The sequence below is a fragment of the Cuculus canorus genome, chromosome 9 (assembly GCF_017976375.1).
Source record: "Cuculus canorus isolate bCucCan1 chromosome 9, bCucCan1.pri, whole genome shotgun sequence".
Classification (NCBI taxonomy): Eukaryota; Metazoa; Chordata; class Aves; order Cuculiformes; family Cuculidae; genus Cuculus; species Cuculus canorus.
This window is the reverse complement of record NC_071409.1, coordinates 3,645,915-3,663,864: the sequence shown is the minus strand read 5'-3', so window position 1 is coordinate 3,663,864 and position 17,950 is coordinate 3,645,915. Positions and strand designations below refer to the sequence as shown.

The window sequence follows — 17,950 nt, the reverse complement described above, 5'->3', positions numbered from 1 at the left end:
CGGCTTCAGATGGCAGCACCTGAAATGCACACCCAGTGCTAGGTAGAGAAAGGCAACGACCAGGTGAGCGCCACGACGGGGTCTGGGCACCTGGCAAGTCCTGGGGCTGGTGGGCAACCTCACAGCCCAGTCCCCACTCGCCTGTGAAAGAGCTGCAGGGAGGGCAGCGAGGACAGGAGCTGCAAGCCCAGGCTGGTGCCTGGCGTAATTCAGCTGGCAGTAGCCCTTCGACTTACCTCTGGCCAGCTCACACGTGGCTGCAGGCTGGAAACGTCAGTCCAGGGCACCGTTCTGCAGTTCCAAAGGCCAGTGGGAAGAAAGCGAGCACAATGGGTGTGCCACGCCGGGCTTCGGGGTTCCTTGGAGGCAGCACAGCTGCCCCATATTCCTGCCATCTGGTGTCAGCTCCACATGGGCCAACCACCAGCACTGTGTATTAGCGCTGCGTGCCTGGAAAGCAACACCAACCAACCTGGTCCTGTGTTCTTCCAGGGTGCTGCTGTGACCCTGAGGCTACGGTAGCCCAAAACACCCAAGTGCTACTGACAAAAGGAGCAGAGGGAAGAGGTGAGATACTGACCACCAGGGCAGGGTTTGGTGTGTTTCACAAACCAGAGGTGACAGCATGGAAACATCACCGCTCCTGGGTTGCGGCTGTGTGGGTAGAGTGATGAAGGTGGCCCTGAGAAGGGACACTGCCCGCTTTGGTGCTGCAGAACAGCGGGCTGAGCTCAGCGGTGACAAACCTGTGACCATCAGTGTCCCTCGCACCTCTCCCCTTGTAGTCCCCAAGGCCCTGCAGCACGTTTTCACACACCCACCTCCCCAACACAGGTACAGCAACGAGAGAGGGGAGGTTTGTCCCTCACCCCCAAGTGACAAGATGCATTTTTTTCTAGTTGAGTTCAGTGACAACCACACTGAGGAAAGGGCAGCCAGCAGCCCTGCCACACCAGCAGCCTCCACCCACTCCCCACGTGCACAGCTCACGCAGCCGAGTTCAACCAAGGGCCTTTTTAATGGAGGTTTGTAGGAACACACCCTGCTCAGGTCAGTTTGCTCACACAGGTACCCTGCATTCTTCAGCCTTTTCCAGGTTTGCCTCTTGGCTGCCCGCAGATCCCATGGCTGCTGCCACAAGGCAGGGCCCTGCTTTTCTTAGTCCTACAATTAAAACTCGAGCATGGTACCCGTCCACAAACAGTGCCGTGAAATTCCAACTCTGGGCACAGGACAGCCTGCGCTCCTCCAGGAGTGTGGAGGTGACTCAGTTATTTGGCAAAGTTAGTGCCGCTGCCATGAGCCTCTGGGTCACTGCAGGGAGTCCAGCGCCGTGCGGTGCTTTGGCACGCTTGGCTCTGCCCCCGGAGTTCACAGCTTCCAGCCCAGCTGCCCCACCACTGCCCTGGCTTAGGGAGAGGCGGAGGCAGAGCTGGGAGATCACTCACCAGCACTCGGCAAGACTCCACACAGTACAGAGGGTTCTGGGAAAGGCAGTGGAGCAGGGGAAGGTCCGTTGTGATGGAAAGGTCCCAGCACCAAGAGCTGAGACCAGCCACAGCCAGGGCAGAGGGCAGGAGCACTAGTCATCAGCCAGCGGAGGGGGGGCCAGGTGGAGCTGGAAGTTCTCGTTCTGGAAGACACTGCTGGTGCCTGGGTCACCGTGGGAAATGCTGAGCAGTCCGTGCTTTTCACTGCTGTGGCCGCGAGACAGTTCTGTCAGGAGAGCTAGCTGGAAGACAAAACCCAGACAGATCACCATCCGGCAGCTGGGGCAGCCTCGCAGGAGGTGCAGAGAGACAAAGCGCTCGTGGAGGCTCGCCTTCCTCCTGCAGCAGTTAAACAGCTTAACACGTGTAAAGAAAAGGGTGGATATCGTCCCGGGTACTGTAGGGACACTGTAGGGCTCAGTGTGGGACAACAGTCTTGAACTAAATGACTTTGCAGGTGTCTGTAGGTGGTTTTAAAGTTACATAATCAAAAAACAATCCCAGAAGGAGCTGATACTGCCAACAACTGCAGCCAAAATAAGCAGGAGGCACAAGGAAAATGCAAGGGGAGGAGGGAGGAGCGCCTTCCCTGGGACAACACAGCGGGGGACAGGAGAAGGGAATCCTCTGTGCAACTGTGGGAGCCGCATGCTGTCTGGAGGGGAGGTTGTAGCAAAGCTCAAAAGAATCTGAGAAACACACCACGGACACTTTTCAGACCCAGCCTCGATGCCAGAGGCATTTCCACGGATTCACAGCCAGCAAATTTCCCAGCTCTGTCAGGCAGCGTGAATGCCTTGTGATGTGAAACAGCCAGCTATACACACAGTAAATTGCCAGCACTAAACAAAGCCCAAGAGAAAAAGCCAAAGCCCGCGCTGACAGGGCTAATATCTGCCCTGACAACATGCAAAACACCCTTCACCAATTCAAAACCGAGAGGAAACCAGGTGGTACGTACTCTGGAGGTTCCTCGGTTGAGTCGGCAGAGTTGGTCAAAAGCCTGGATTTGCTGAGGATCCAACAGAGACTCTGTATTCATCTGATAAAGAGAATGACAAGGTTACAGAAACAACACACAACAAGATGGCAAGTTCATATGCACAGAAATTCATCCCTGTCCCTGTCCTTGAGTCTGGTGCAGACAGTCTGCAGCCTGTCTGGAGGGACCTTTTTTAGCCATCTTTTCTCTGGCTTAAAGACACTGTGTGCACTTTCGCTTTAGAAAAAAATCCTATTGTTGCACAAAGGACAGAGACACCCTACATCCACACTGACCTTTTGCTGGAGCTGGTGGTGGACACACAAACAGTACTACATTACCTTTGGGGGAAACGGAAAAATAAGAAAGGGGCAGGAAAAACTCCCTGGCAGCCAGCTGGGAAGAGCAGTAATGGGTCTCTGTGGATGAGCAGCTTCTCCAGGGCTCTTCCCCAGGCAGAAGCAGCTCCCCCCCGTCCTTTCTCAGCCTCCCCGCAGCAGCTGAGATCAGGCACAGACTCTGTGTGGCTATTACAGGGAATGATCTCTGTGCCAATGGCTATTATCTACTAACGGTACCTCTCCTACGGTCTGTTTTTAACCCTAGTAGGATGTTACAGTCTAAAAGCTGGGAAATAAGGGGTGAAAAGGGTCGGGGGAGCCAAGGGGACTCACACATCATCTCCCTGAGAAACTGGACGGGACACAACAGACATCATGGCACTGCCCAGCAGGGTCAGTGCTTGCAGGGTATGAGCATTTGGAAACAAGGGTGGCACCCCAGCAGCACTGGGAAGTTGCAGCGCTGCAGGTGAGGACAAATGGAATTGGAAAGAGGGGGAGCACAGCCTGCAAGCAGAGCATTAGCACAAGGAGGGCTGCATCCACACTCAAACCGCTTTAATAGGCATCATTTACATATTTCAGGGAAAGATGACAGAGCATCACAGATTCTTGTAGGTTTGTTCCATTTTATCACATCACAATGTTTCTATTTTGAATGTTTCTGCTCATATTCAAGTAAAAGCATCATCAAGAAACTACAACGGGAGCCAGGGAGAACAGCCTTCCTCACCAGCAGCAATCTGGCATCTGTTGTCTCTGGGGATCTATTTTTAAGGGAATGTGGAATGTTCATTCTCAAATATTTTCCTCAAAATGCCTTTTCCCAAGGGCTACTGACCCAAAGGCTGCAGTCCTGCCCATGTGTGCTGACTGAAGTCACATTTTACTTTGAACTCTGGCAAGGGATCAAGCCCAGCATGAAGAATCAGTACCACTGCCTTCACAGAGTGCACTCAACTGGAATTAAAGTTGAAATCCTGGCCCCACGAAGGCAGAGGGAGCTTCTTCTGGAATCAGGCAGGGTCACCAGGAGCCAGGGCTGTTCCCAGTCACACACAAGCACGCTCCTTCGCTCTGGCACTTCCAGGCTCCTACCAGCAGTGAGGCACTGCTCCCAGGACAGGCGCTCTCCCTTCGGGTTGCGGCATGTTCGCGTTCTGCTTCTTTACGGTGTGTTTAAAGAGCACGTCCAAAGCTCTCTGCAGGTGACTCCTGGCCCTACTTGGGGAAATCAGTGGATGCTACAGCAATACGGTGGTGTGCAGGGCACAGCACATCAGCTGCTGCTCCCAAGCTTCTCTGGAAGAGCTCACATTCAGCTCTTTAAGTTAGAGGTGTCCTTGCCCACAGGGATTGGAATTAGATGATCTTTAAGGTCCCCTCCAACTCAAACCATTCTGTGATTCTATGGCTCTTCACAAGAGCTGGCAAGACACAGCAAACATCCTTGAAAACACACTCCAGCGATGATCCTGAGCCTGGGGGTACACCAGTGTCCAGGTTTACGGCACAGCTTGTGGATGCTGCTGCCCATGAGGGCTGCAGCTGTCACACCGCCCAGAGAAGCACCCGACAGGCAATGCTGAGGGCCTCTTGGAGAACGCTCCTTCTGAGTGGGTGACGGCCTGTGGTCTGCAATGGGTAAGCCTGGGGCAAGGGGGATGACGTTTCTGCCAGACTGTCCTGGTCTTCGGCTCAATTTTTAACTCTTACACAAGGGAAAAAAACCCTGTTGGAAACTGCAATGAAAACCAATTCAGGTGAGCTGCCCTGAGTGACAGTTCTCAGGGACAAACCTGGAGCACAAACCATTGCACAAACATATGGCCATCACGCAGACTGCCAGCACCGCTGCCAGCCTTGGCTTCCCTGGGTGACACAGCGCTCCAGCCACCAGCAGCCCACCACCCGGCACCAGCAGGGCCTACTGCTCCACCCAAGAGCCACGTCACCCCCAGACCTTAGCAAAACTGATCAGACAAACTTCATCCACACCCTTGGGTTTATCTTCTTGTGCTCTCCAACAGCACTTGGAATCGTCCCTCTCCTCCACCATGTACTCCCCTTCCTAGGCAGCTCTGGGAAAAGCACAGCCAGGGCAGCATCTGGCCACCCACCTCTTTATCACGCAAAGGTCACAGAGATGGTTCAGAGCTGGCCAGCCCAGGAGTGCTCTGAACCTACCATGGGTTTCCCAAAGCCTGAATCCGTCCCATTACTCTCCTGAATCCACATGCCTCTTGCCTTTGAGATGTTCATTAAACAGTCTGAGAAGAGAGGAATGCCTCGAGTGCAGATCACTTATGCTGGAAGCGTGTGCTCCAACACGTCTTCCCCCTCCAAGACATTTGTTATCCTGTAAATAACTATATGCTAATCACCAGTTGAGGAGCCAAATGTCCATATCCCCTGCACAGAGGGCACTGGCTTTGAACCAGAGCCTCTGACAGTGAGGGTCACTCACCCGCAGCTGTCAGGTTGGACAGGCCCTTCCAAGGGTCATGCAAGGCATTCTCACTTGGAAAAGAAACAACAAAAAGCAAATAAATGCTGCCCTCCACGGTTGCTGTGGCCACAGGCATTCAAGGACAAGGAAAATGCAATATAATTGGCCTCCCCTCTTCTGCTCGCTCTCTACCACGTGCACGTAACTATCAATCAGACTGTTCTCCAGGCTGATGAGCTGAAATATTGCAGGCAATTCTTTCTGTCGTCATGGAAACAACTGCTGTCAGGCCTTTTCCTTTTTTAACCATGTCACTAAAGGCATGTTTTCATTCAAGAGCTACGGGGAAGCTCTTAGAGTCCAGCATCGGCATTCAGGCATCAGTGGATTCACTCAGCTCGCTCCATCACCCCGTAACCCAGCTCCTGCCTCCAGTGCTGCTGCCGGGCCAGCCAGCTCGTTAGTGTCTGGATCAGTACAAAGGCATTCAGCACCTCCAAGCCATTTCCAGCCTGAATCTTTACACCCCTTCGGAAAGGCCTCAGATGAAATGCAGAATCCAAGAGACACAATTTCTCCCCTTGAGGATCTGGGCCATCAAGGAGAAGAAGGGTTCCTTTTTGTTTTACCGTTCTCACAGATCCCATCACAATAATGCTAATCTCCGTTGCACATTTTGCTCGCACATGTTCCACCTCCATCTGGTAGTCACCACACAGTCCTTCTAAGCCTGCAATTATCTTTAATTTAACAGCTACAAAATCCATCATCAGCCAGTGCCTAAGCAAAGCAGATCATAGAGCAGCCGTAAGCAGAGGCACCGTTAACAGTCACGCCATGAGATCCATCTTCAAGCTGCCTCTCGGAGCCAGGCCTTCCACAAAAGATACTGCTCCACCCGTTAGAGTTCGGAGCACCACGTTACCCTGGTGGGCTGCTCCAGAACACACAGCACGTGAAGTCATAGAATCAGGGAATGGTTTGGGTCAAAAGGAACTTCAAAGCCCATCCAGTCCCTACCCCCCTGCCATGGGCAGGGACACCTCCCACTGGATCAGGTTGCTCAACTAACCATCCATCCTAGCCCTGAACACCTCCAGGGATGGGGCTGCCATCACGTCTCTGGGCAACCTGGGCCAGGGCCTCACCACTCACAGCAAAATATTTCCTGCTAAGATCTCAATCTCCCCTCTTTCAGCTTAAAACCATTCCCCCTTATCCTATCCCTGCACTCCCTGATGCAGAGCCTCTCCCCACCTTTCCTGGAGCCCCTTTCAGCACTGGAAGCTGAAAGTCTCCTCAGAGCCTTCTCCAGACTGAACAACCCCCACTCTCTCCACCTGTCCTCCTACGGGAGGTGCCCAGCCCTCAGGAAGGTTTTGGGATTCCTAGGAACAAAACCAACACCCACCTCCCTCATTTACAGCATGAATCCACAGGCAACGGACACCAAGTCCACCTTCTGATCTACTGGGTGGTGTCCCTGCCCGTGGCAGGGGGTTGGAACTGGATGATCTTTAAGGTCCCTTCCAACCCAAACTATTCGATGATCCTATGATTCTGCCATTCCTTCCCTGCAGGTTGCCACTTCTTTCACCATGGCTCAAGCAGCCTAACAAAAATATACTCAAATTGAGTTGTTTTTTTTAATTGGACCTGATCCAATTAATGTAAAAATAAATAAATCAACTTCTCTTCACCTAGTACTCCCAGGAACTTGGAACGTGCAACCAGAAGAGAGCAAGGCAGGCAGCTGCCCTGACCCGGTGTCACTAGGATGGCACTACTGTTACAAAACTGTTAATGATCTTCAGGAAACCTCAGGACGTTCCCTTGTAGAACAAAAGTGTAGTACAGAGCTGCTGCAGAGTACTGCGCCGCTGCTCCAGGACAGGCACAGCCCAGCCAGTCACTACGGGGCGGACACAGAGCCTTGCAAGTCACGCTGGGCAGTACGGCAAGTGAGACCCAGAGTCACCGTAGCTGTGCTACAGCAGCCAAACACGCTGCTTCAAGACCAGCCTCCCCAGCACTGCAGCCCTTCCCTCTGCTAGCGCACACACAGAGGCAAAACCTTGGCAAGCAGACCATCTTCTGCCTGGACACAGAGGCAGCCGCCGCCACCGGGACTGGTAAACAGACACAGTGACTGACCGGAGCGTTCCCTCAGCACGGCCCCAGCAGCGGCAACCTGTCCCAGGGCTGTGCTACAGCTCTCTCCTCTCACCTCTTCAAGAGGAGAATGGGAGAGGCAAGTGTCTCTTATCGCCAACTGAATCTAAGGAGCAAACTTCTCACTCAAGGCAAGGGAAAGGGCAGGTTTATTTGTACTGATAGTCTCGCTGCTGCTGCCAGCTGAGACAGGGCAGCGACTGCGGAGAGAGGAGGGAGGAGAACTCTCTGTATTAAATGTGTAAAATCGCACTGGCAGATCTCCACTCTCCCTCTGCTAGCAGCTCATGCTTACCCCAGGCATTGCTGGAATATTTCCTTGGAATTCCACTGATGCCTTCAGCCAGAGGAGCAATAACGCTGTTCAGGATTAATTAGAGAAACACAAAATGCACATATCCTCACTGGACACTGGCCTAGCAGATAAGATATTCATTTATAATGTAGAAGACTTTGAGGGAAGCATGGCAGCAAATAGATTAAACGTTACAAACAGAGGAGGCTCAACGGGCCCGTGCTCAGGCTGATCTCTGTTCAGTGCCTGAATCCAAGAGGACAGAAGCATCATGTGTGAAGACAAATAATTCACTTTCTAAATATGAGCTAAGGAGGCTGATAAACAGCATCCTCCAAGAGCCAACCACAGAAGACTCAAGAGGTGCAATGTTTTCTCAATGCCAGGACTTTGAGGAAAGAAAGCAAAGGTGAAGACATGTAGAAGAAGGAAGAAGTCCTACTTGGCGCAAGGAAGATTAGTGACCCGTCTTGGCACAGGCTTATTGATAATGTGACTCCAAACCTTAGAGAAAACCCAAGCGGGCGCCTCTGCGATCTGTTCCCTCTGTAGCTCCAGACACCACTGCAGCAACATTACTGCTGGATAAAAGGGAAGTTTAGAATGTGCTTAAGAACAACAGTGTTCCTGGGTGCTCAGCTACAGCTGCACAAGCCTTTCTACGCCCAATTCACAAGTAATCCAGCAAAACACACCATTTTCATGCAGGTAAAAGGAATGAGGAAGAAGGTGGGACATGGCAACTGCAGCTTTCCATTTGAGGGGTTTACAAGAGACAGATGCTCGTCTGCCACTTGCACTTCTAAAAGACACCTTCAGAACATCCAGTGATGCTCTTGGCTACATCAAACACTGCTGAAGCAGCTGTAATTCCCTCTCCTCTGGGGACCACATTGAAACAAAACCTCAGCTGCTGTTTATTTTGCTCCCCTCTATCAGAGGAACATCAGAAGAGAGGAAGGACAGTTATCTACACCCTTCCTAATCCTTTGGCCTTTGAGTTATTTGTCAGCTTGGAATGAGTACAAACCATGGAGGGGAGCAGCAATCGCCTTTCCAGCAGCAGCAGCAGCACGCACAGAACCGGAGCAGAGGTTCCCGGCAGTACCAGTGAGCTGCGAGTGCAGCACACCAACTCCGTGCTGGGTCTGGAAAAGCAGATGGAAAGTCACCCACTTTCTTTCCTGCCTGTGCTCCAAGGCAGATCTGCAAAGAGAGACTGAAAGCTTGCAATTCCACAGCAAAGATGTATGGAGTGAGCTGTGGCAGTTCCTTGGAGAACAGCTACGTGGCTGTCGGCTATGGCGATAAACTACACATAACTATCGGCACCAGTGAATGATGCAGTTCGTGGGATGGCAACAGTTTGCAACAGCCCAGCATCTGTCACCGTATTTAAAGGAGTCTGTTCTACAGATCCTCCTTGATACGAAATGTTTTATTAAGAGGGAGGAAATTTTCATCAAACTGTAAGAATAGTTTCTTTGAAATGGAGATGTAAAGGAAAGCAAAGATTTCCCACTGACATTCTACCATCTTTTCCCTTAACCGGGACACAATGCTTCCCCAGGCAATCCAAGGAGCCCAGGGCAGCCGATCTCACCGGGCTTCACTTCAGGCAGTTTGAAAGTCAGCTGTCCCTGCTCCACTGGAGCCTCTCATGGGTCCTGGAGTGCAAGACACTGGATTGGAAGCAGTAAAAGGAAACTTCTGCCAAGTCACAGACTGCAGCATATGAAGCCAGGGGAAACAGTTACGATTCAGTCCGATTTTCTCAGAAAAAAACATCCCAAACCAAACTAATCCTTAGACTAAAAAAGTCCGAGAAAACAGTCCATTTGGATTTAAAAACTGCTGAGGTATAATTATGTTTTTTAAATTAGTCTTTTTAAATGCGTATTTTATTTTCAGTTCATTTTTTGGTGCCAGTCCTCTGGCTGCTCATTAAGGACTCCCGCACTGGGTTTTCTTCTGTCTCGATCATTTCTGTTATTACAAGAAATCTAAAAACACAGATGTTCTGCTGACGAGAAGCCAATGGTACAAAGTGTCTCCAATTCCTCCCTCGCAGGGAATTCCTATGCATTGTTGAAGAACTTAAGGAATCTACCATCAAAACCAACACCAAAGCTAAAAGACTGGGCACTTCTTCAGTTAATAATGTATGTGAGAGTGTCTCTACAGAGGAGAATGCACAGTCTTAAGAGTGTATAAGATGCTAAACATCTGCTTGGTGTCATTTGGGGGGAAAAAAAATCACACCTGGATATTTTCAAAGTTATAAAGCTCTTGGAAAATGTTTATATTTTTGTGAGTCAGGCTAATAACTGATTGTCATCACAAGACTGAAGACAGCAAAACTGGCTCTGTCTGCCGATTGATGGAGGTCATGTAACATTTGTCTAGTTCTAAAATAAAGTATTGGACAAAGAAAATGTCCCAAACCTTCATTCTTACCCAACAGGAAGCACACAGGCATGCACAGAGGGGCATGGAACATCTCAGTTAAGTGATACAGCACAGTATCAACACCTCACAGGTGGAAGTTGGTCAAGAAGCTCCGAGTTGGACAGAAGGCCGTGTTGTGGAGGGACAGAACAGAGCTCAAAGGTAGAGCCTGACAAACTGGATTAATTATAGAACACATTCATTGTCTGTCCTGGCGTGACTTGACAGGATTAAAATCCTGAATCAAACATATTTGCCATCTGGACAGCTCCAACAACAATGTCCTTAGAAGTCAGGCACATTCTCAAACACGGAATAACCACAGCATGTCCGCTTAGGGGTTCATGGCATTTTCCGCAGAGCTTATGGCCCAAGAGCCAAGACTCTGTTCCTCTCCCTGATCCCTAATACACACGCTGGCAGAATAAATGGAAAACACAAACTAGCTCACTGTAACAAAGCAAATGAGTTTGAGATGAAAGACTAAGATATCAGGACTATCTCACTTACATATTTAGGCAGAAGCCCAGCTACCGTGCTTTCACCTAATAACTTCAAATGCCACAGTGCAAGTTTTAAATCGGATTAGAAAAATGCCACAAACACACGAGCTTTAGTTTCTTTTAACACTCACTTATGGTATGATAGAAGGTAAGGACGACCGGAATAACGCTCAGCTTAGACACAGAAGATCACCCTTGGGAAGACAGCAAGGTTTAGGGGATAACACAGAAAACACAAACTTTTGGTAGCAAAACCAGAAGAGAATCCCCTTTGCCCTTCTCTTGCTATTTCCCCTCACAGGGGCAGAACATTTCAAGGCCTCATCACAGCAAGGCTCCATTTACATAAGTGCTCCCACCATATTCGATAACGGTTCAGTGCTGGCTTGTGGCACCTCGCCACCTCCCCCAGTTCCAAGGCAATTACTACAGAAGTCATGCACGCAAAGCAGGGACAGAGAAAACACTGTCTGTTGGGCTGTCATTCCACATAGAAATCTCGACCACATTGTGAAATTCAAACTGACAGTCTTTGTTTCAGCAGAGCAGAATTGGTACTATGAAATGCACTCCAGATGCTCAGTGGCATTTCTCAGTATGAATCTGTTCCTAATTCAAGGCTTGCTAAGAAAATAAATACCTAAACTGAAGATTTCACTACGGTAAAAAAAAACCAAAACATTTTAGGGTTTGCCAAGAGACAGACTCAGCTTTCAGGGTCTTGGGAGTGGTTGTAAAGAAATTCCCTCCCCACAGATCTATATGCAAAACATCCCCAAAGCTTCGGAGCTGCCTCTCTGGTCTAGAGGACGCAGGGCTGGAAGCACAACTGTGTCAGTCTAATCTCCCTCCAGCACTGCCTGCTCACCGTTTGCAGAAACACCAGCTGTGGAAGCAAGAGCAACTCGGCCAACAAAGACCTCCAGGCCTGCCCAGTGTCTGTGGAGTTGAGAAGGAACACAGAGAAAAGCCCTTCACGGGAGAACTGCAGCACCAAAAGGCTGAACTGACCTTGTGCAAAGAGAGATAAATCCGTTCCGTGCCTGGAGTGGCGTCAGAGCCCAGTGACCACTGCTGTCCTGGATCCAGGCAGAGAAGGATCTTTGGGAACATGTGGATGTCCTCGGGGTGGGAGAAGCCCTGCAGGTCTCCCCTTTCCTTCAGTCCCTGTGCCTGCCCGCGCCTCCTCTCTCCAGCACCGTCATTAGCCACCAGGCTACTGTAGAAAATGCACCTTTCAAACAGACAATCCTGCACAGCTCAGCCTCGTGTCAAAACAAGCGCGGGGAGTATATAAAATCATAGAATCACCAGGTTGGAAAAGACCTCTTGGATCATCAAGTCCCACCATTCCTATCTGCCACTAAACCATGTCCTTGAGCACCACATCCACCCGTCTTTTAAACACCTCCAGGGATGGTGACTCAACCACCTCCCTGGGCAGTCTCTGCCAGTGCCCCATGACCCTTTCTGTGAAGAAATCTTTTTCTGATGTCCAGCTTGAGGCCATTTCCCCTTGTCCTGTCCCCTGTCACTTGGGAGAAGAGCCCAGCACCCTCCTCTCTACACCCTCCTTTCAGTTAGCTGTAGAGAGCAATAAGGTCTCCCCTCAGCCTCCTCTTCTCCAGGCTGAACAACCCCAGCTCTCTCAGCCACTCCTCATAAGACTTGTTCTCCAGCCCCTCACCAACTTCGTTGCTCTTCTCTGGACACGCTCCAGAGCCTCAACATCCTTCTTGGAGCGAGAGGTCCAGCACTGAACACAGGATTCGAGGTGTGTCTCATCAGCACCAAGTACAGGTGCAGAATCACCTCCCTGGACCTGCTGGTCACACCGTTTCTGATCCAAGCCAAGATGCCATTGGCCTTCTTGGCCACCTGGGCCACTGCTGCCTCATGTTCAGCCGCTGTCAATCAACACCTCCAGGTCCTTCTCCTCCAGGCAGCTTTCCAGCCACTCTTCCCATAGTCTGTAGCTGCACAGGGTTGTTGTGCCCCAAGTGCAGGATTCAGCATTTGGCCTTGTTAAACCTCATGCCACTGGTCTCAGCCCATCGGTCCAGCCTGTTCAGAACCCTTTGGAGAGCCTTCCCACCCTCAAGCAGACCAAAACTTCCTCCTAGAAGTTCTTATGCTGTTCTCCCAGCTGTTCTCATGCTTAATTCTCTGCTTGAATTTACGCTTTTCTGCCCGAGACCAAACGCTGCCATCTCGGCACGCGTCAGCCTACCTCCAGCAACCACCTCTGTGCTCCACACAACCCTCCTCGCCCTTCTGCTTTCAGCTCCGGCCACGCCGTGGAATAGGCACATCCATCACTTCCACTTCATACTGCCAGCACTTCCCCCAGAAGAAAAAGTCAGTTTTGTAACTCAGGGTACTGCTTGGCCAGATGATTCATTACCTCACAGGGTTAATTAACACTACTGAGCCGCAATTGTTAAGCAAACAATCTTCCCAGATAAGCTAGAGATGTTACAGTTTTGCCAAGTCTAAATATACTCACCACAGTTTAATCACACGTGAGTACAACCGTTAAATATTATGATTTAAATATATGAGGAACATCTTAAACTTGGAGAGGATCTGGGACAGCAGCAGGAGGAGGAGGTGGGGGCTCTAAAACACTGCTACGGTGCTGCTCAGCTGGAGCCAAGCTCTGCTGGGCCGGCTGTGCATGGACAAGGATGCGATGGCCTTCTCTGCCAAGAGCACATGACTGAGACTGCAGGGAAGCTTCCAGCACTCTCAGGTGGTCTGGCACGGATATTTTCTGGCTAGCACTGGTTGATCCGTACTGTAACCCCTCTTCTTTCCCATCTAGCCTCCCCACATCTCCCTTTCAGCCCCAAGTCCCAGACAGACCCTCACTTCTGCAAGCAGATCAGTTAAAAGGAAGCATCTTCTCCTCCCTGCCCCAATCATTCCCAGGTCATCTGGAGCATTTTCCGCTTCATTCTGCTGCTGGGTCCAGCCTGGTACTGAAGGGGAGACACAGGGGTTCTCCAACTGTCACGAGAAGCCCAGTGACAACCAAGCTCTAAGGCACTGCTATAAAATGCCAGGTACTTTAATGATGAATGTCGTGTTAGCAGTTCATTTTGCCTTTAGCTGCTAATGTTAAGCCTGTTCTGCCACACCCATTTGCACACCTCCTCCTGGAGCTGGAGTGTGGAGGATAAAATCCTAACTTCAGAGGCAGTATCTGTATTTCACTGGAGCAGGATGGGACATAAAATGACGAGCAGTTGTAAGCAGACTGCTTGGACCACAGTCGATTTTACAACCTCCCAGGAAAGCTTTCCTTTCTGTCACCACAGAAGAAACTAACACAATTTGACTGCAAGACTGCACTGCACTCCATACACTCCTCAGAGATTAGTTTTCCCCCCAGTTTCCCTTGAAGCAGGAAGCTTCTGGTTTTGTTAATGCAGAAGCTGATGGAAGTTGACTAATGCTGTTAGCTATCATTTGGTAGGAATTGATTTGGCAGAAATTCAAATAATCTGCTAGAAGAAAACTAAAGTACTACCAGAAAAATTTACTCTGAGATTGAATTACTTCGGTTTCAGAAGTGGAAAAACGCCGCTTTGCATGCACGTGCGAGGTGACAAATGCACAAAGTACCTCGAGGCATTTAGGAACAAACCCTCATCGGTGATCACCTTCGCTGGAACACAAGGCAGTGGATTTCTGCTCCCCCTGGTGCAATAAAAAGACATCCCAGCAACCTACCTCCCGTTTTTGCTTACGATCCACAGTATCACGCCAGGGAAAAGACAGAAGCACGCGTGTTGAGACTGGACTTCTGTTTAAACTGAGGATGGTGAAACTTCTCGCACACAAATATTGACAGTAAATACAAACCGATTATCTGTTCTTTTGCCCAAGTCCAGCTGCATCGCCTTGTTCATACACAAGCTTCTTTGAACATTGTGCAAGCACTTAGTGAGTCAAATCCATTCCAGACCTTTTACCCAGAGCCAGATTATCTGTCAGGAAGGTAGAACAGTGGCTCCACAATCCAGCCACAAGGAACATGAAGCTTTCAACAAAAGTTTTAGATAAAACACATCTAAAAATAGTTTGAAAGGAAATGTCCCCAGTGGCCCATCCCAGGCTCTCACAAACAAGACAAGCGAGGGATGCAGCTAGGAGACAATCAGCTGCATGCATCCGGCTTCCCCTCATGCTGGCTAGCAGCTCGCAGACCTTCTGGCTGAACACATTTCCATTTCTTGCCCCGCTCTGTATACCCACGCCAATCCAAAATGGCATTCATAAACACAACCACCTGGCTGCAGACACTGTTGAACAGTTACCAATCGCAGGTTGTCTGGAGCAGATAGACATGAGAACAAAGTGCTGAAGTCTGTAAGTAGTACTTAAAGTCCACCTGAAGAGGAGACACCTAACAAACCTTACCTGTGCCAAGGATGCTCCACTTCCTTTTTTCAGCTCTGAGAAGTTCTCGCTCAGTTTTCCTCCCTTGTTACTCGAGTTGCATTTATAGCACATCCACCTCATGAGGCCTTTGGTGACCATCCCACACTCTTTACTCAGCAGACACAGCGAATGGTACAAGTGGCCACAACTGTAAAGAGAAGAGAGCTCTGCTGGGTGCTGGAAAGCAGAGTAACGCAGCCTGACAGCTCTACACTTTGGAAGGGAAAATCTCTGGTCAACAGAAAACAAAGCTGCGTCTCTGTAAATCCAGATCAGCAGTGTATACGCTCCCCTCGTACCTCCGCACTCTACGGTAGTACTTCTAGACTCGCAAGCAGAGCAGTAGATACCCATTTACTGATACAGTTACAGACCATAATACTAAGGTAATAACGATCCTGTCTTACTTTATAGCCACCCAGTCACAGACAGGAAAATCAAGATGCCAGAGTACGTAGTCAGGGCTGCAATAGACCTGAGATGCACAGATACAGGCAAATAAACTCCGGGTGCTGCAGCTACCCCAGCTGCAATGCTGGGAGAGATAAGAGATGGAATGACAGCTTACCAAACAGCGCTCAGAGGTGTAAGGCAGCTTTCGACCAAGCCAGAGGTGGCTGGCTCTCCTGAGTCTGATCAGCCAGCCCATCTCCCAGTGCACGGGAGCAGGGAATGCTCCCCGGTATACATCTGATTACTTGTGTAAGTCAGAGACCAGTAGCTCTTTCTTTTTTTTCCTTTTCAACTACTAGTACGATCACAACCAGGACCCTTGACTTTACCTGAAAACAATGATTTCATCAGCAGTTTCTTGCCTTCTTTTGTACTGCTGTAGACAAATGCAGCAGTAATCCTGCTTGGGGGTAAGCCCTCTAGTGACAGAAGCTCTTAGGTTACACAGGGACCAGTGCAGATCATGGTTTAAAAGGTTCGTTGTTGTCTCTAAAAGGGTCTGTGTGGAAGACAATATACAGAATAACTAGGTCACTTTGTCATCTCCAGACTGCAGGAACTCCACACTGATCAATTCTTCATAACAAGCAGCTTAGCAGATTACCAAGAACAAAACCAACACAACAAAATTGCTTCTTTTTATATGTTTTCTAGCCACTGCCCTCAAAACACTTATCCTTTTATGACATGTTAATGGAGGCAATACCTTTTCACTCTCAGATAGATGAGTGCTTTATTGATTTTTGTCAAAGAGCATTGAGAGAGACATGGTAGCTCATTTTGTCCTCTTCCGTACCAAACCCTCCTTTCTTTTTCCCCGTTATCTGGTTTACCTGGTAAACTACTGCTTACCTCCTCCATTTCAGTAGAAACGTGCTGATAAAAATGAAAGACCCGATGCACTACGGCAATTAAAATATATGGCAATTAAAATTATTAAAATAATAAAAATATTTTAGTGGTGAGTGTTCCTTTCCCAGCAGGTATCAGTCATCGGTGCTCTGTAGTAGCAACTCACAAAAGGCCGCAGTGGTTGCACCAATGATTCACATCTGGCCTAGTCCAGATGTGCCACACAGCCTGTACCGAACCACTGCCAGGCAGCGACAGACAACCTGCGCTGCCAGAGAAGACCATTCCCAAGAACCCAGACAAGAGATAATGGCCCTGCAGGGTCAGCCCTCTACAGCAAAGGTGTTTCCCGTTTATTTTTAAGTCGGCTGCTGCTGCACGGAGGTCTGAGCAGTAGTGGGATGGGTGGGCAGAACCATGGAGGGTGAGTCTGGAGGAAGCCTATGCATTCTGTTTTGCAGAAAAGGAGTTTTAGAAAACCAGTGAAGTTTGGAGACCACCTGGGATTTGAGACTGACAAAGGTAGGAGTGAGATACGGGTAAAATCTCATCAGGTGCCAAAGAAAGCGAGGCATTACCATAGAGAAGTGGCAAAATAGCCTAATTTAAAATGCTCTTATTTACAACTGTGTAAAAAACATATTGGGTTTGTGCCTTTGAATCCTCAACTTCAGGATGAGCTGGCGAAAAAGCAGATGTTTATCCTTCTGGTACATTTAACAGAACTGAACCACAGAGGTGCTCACCTGTCAGTCCCTTCACTTACAATCTGTGAGCAACGCAAACACATTCCCCTTCCCTGACCACAAAAATATAAATCACTTCCATGTTTGTTTACTTTGCCCTGCAGAGGGAAATGGCAAATAAGAGGGAGTAAATCCCTTAAAGCAATCCCTGAATACAGCAGTAGACAGAACAGAAATGCGTGCAACTTACTTGTTCATAGTTAAAAGTGTCCAGCATTCCCAGGACAAGTCCTTGAATTTCTCCGAGTTTCCCTTTTCCATAAACTGGATCCTGTATGAAAAAATGAAAAGACGCAGCTGAATCACAGGATATGACCATTCTGGCGCTTCCTAAATACTTTTTTTTTCTCCTGATTGGTATCACAAGTGGAAGTTACAACTCTGGATTTAAAGATGTAAATGTACATGTACATGCACAAGGACGGCAGAATAACGTACTGATGGGAAAACTGGTAATTAGCAAAACCGAGCAGATGACAACATCAATATTAATTTCTGCGCTTGGCTCAATAGACTTCAGATGTGACCTCAGAAACTTCATTTGGGAGACGCAAGGGCTGACTAGAGAATGCATTTGAGGAAAGAACACAGCGGAAAACACCCTGCAGTGACACAGGAGGAACCAACTCTGCGGTGCTGCTGCTTGACCCTGCCTGCTACGGGTGGCTGCTGGTCAGTGCGTGCCTGGCCGCCTGCCGGGCTCCAGGCTGCATGCTGCCAGTGTGCTCTTGCCTGGGTCAGAGGGTAATTCATTCCCAAGTCTCTGTGCATCC

The 17,950-nt window shown here is 49.4% G+C and overlaps 1 protein-coding gene across 2 annotated transcripts in view; it reads right to left on the bottom strand.

Annotated features, from left to right (window-relative positions):
- Nucleotides 1–985: 985 nt before the first annotated feature.
- Nucleotides 986–17,950, bottom strand: part of VPS8 (VPS8 subunit of CORVET complex) — an 88,573-nt gene continuing 71,608 nt past the window's right edge. Inside the window, exons 41-45 of one of the 2 annotated variants that reach the window (XM_054075048.1) lie at nucleotides 17,368–17,448; nucleotides 15,909–16,078; nucleotides 15,106–15,274; nucleotides 2,452–2,532; nucleotides 986–1,732 (exon numbers count right to left, since the gene is read on the bottom strand). In XM_054075048.1, the coding sequence (XP_053931023.1) occupies nucleotides 1,583–1,732; nucleotides 2,452–2,532; nucleotides 15,106–15,274; nucleotides 15,909–16,078; nucleotides 17,368–17,448 (651 nt within the window). In that variant the 3' untranslated portion in view covers nucleotides 986–1,582. Of the gene's footprint in view, nucleotides 1,733–2,451; nucleotides 2,533–15,105; nucleotides 15,275–15,908; nucleotides 16,079–17,367; nucleotides 17,449–17,950 lie in introns of those variants that run through there. The other variant, XM_054075049.1, reaches the window with a different exon arrangement.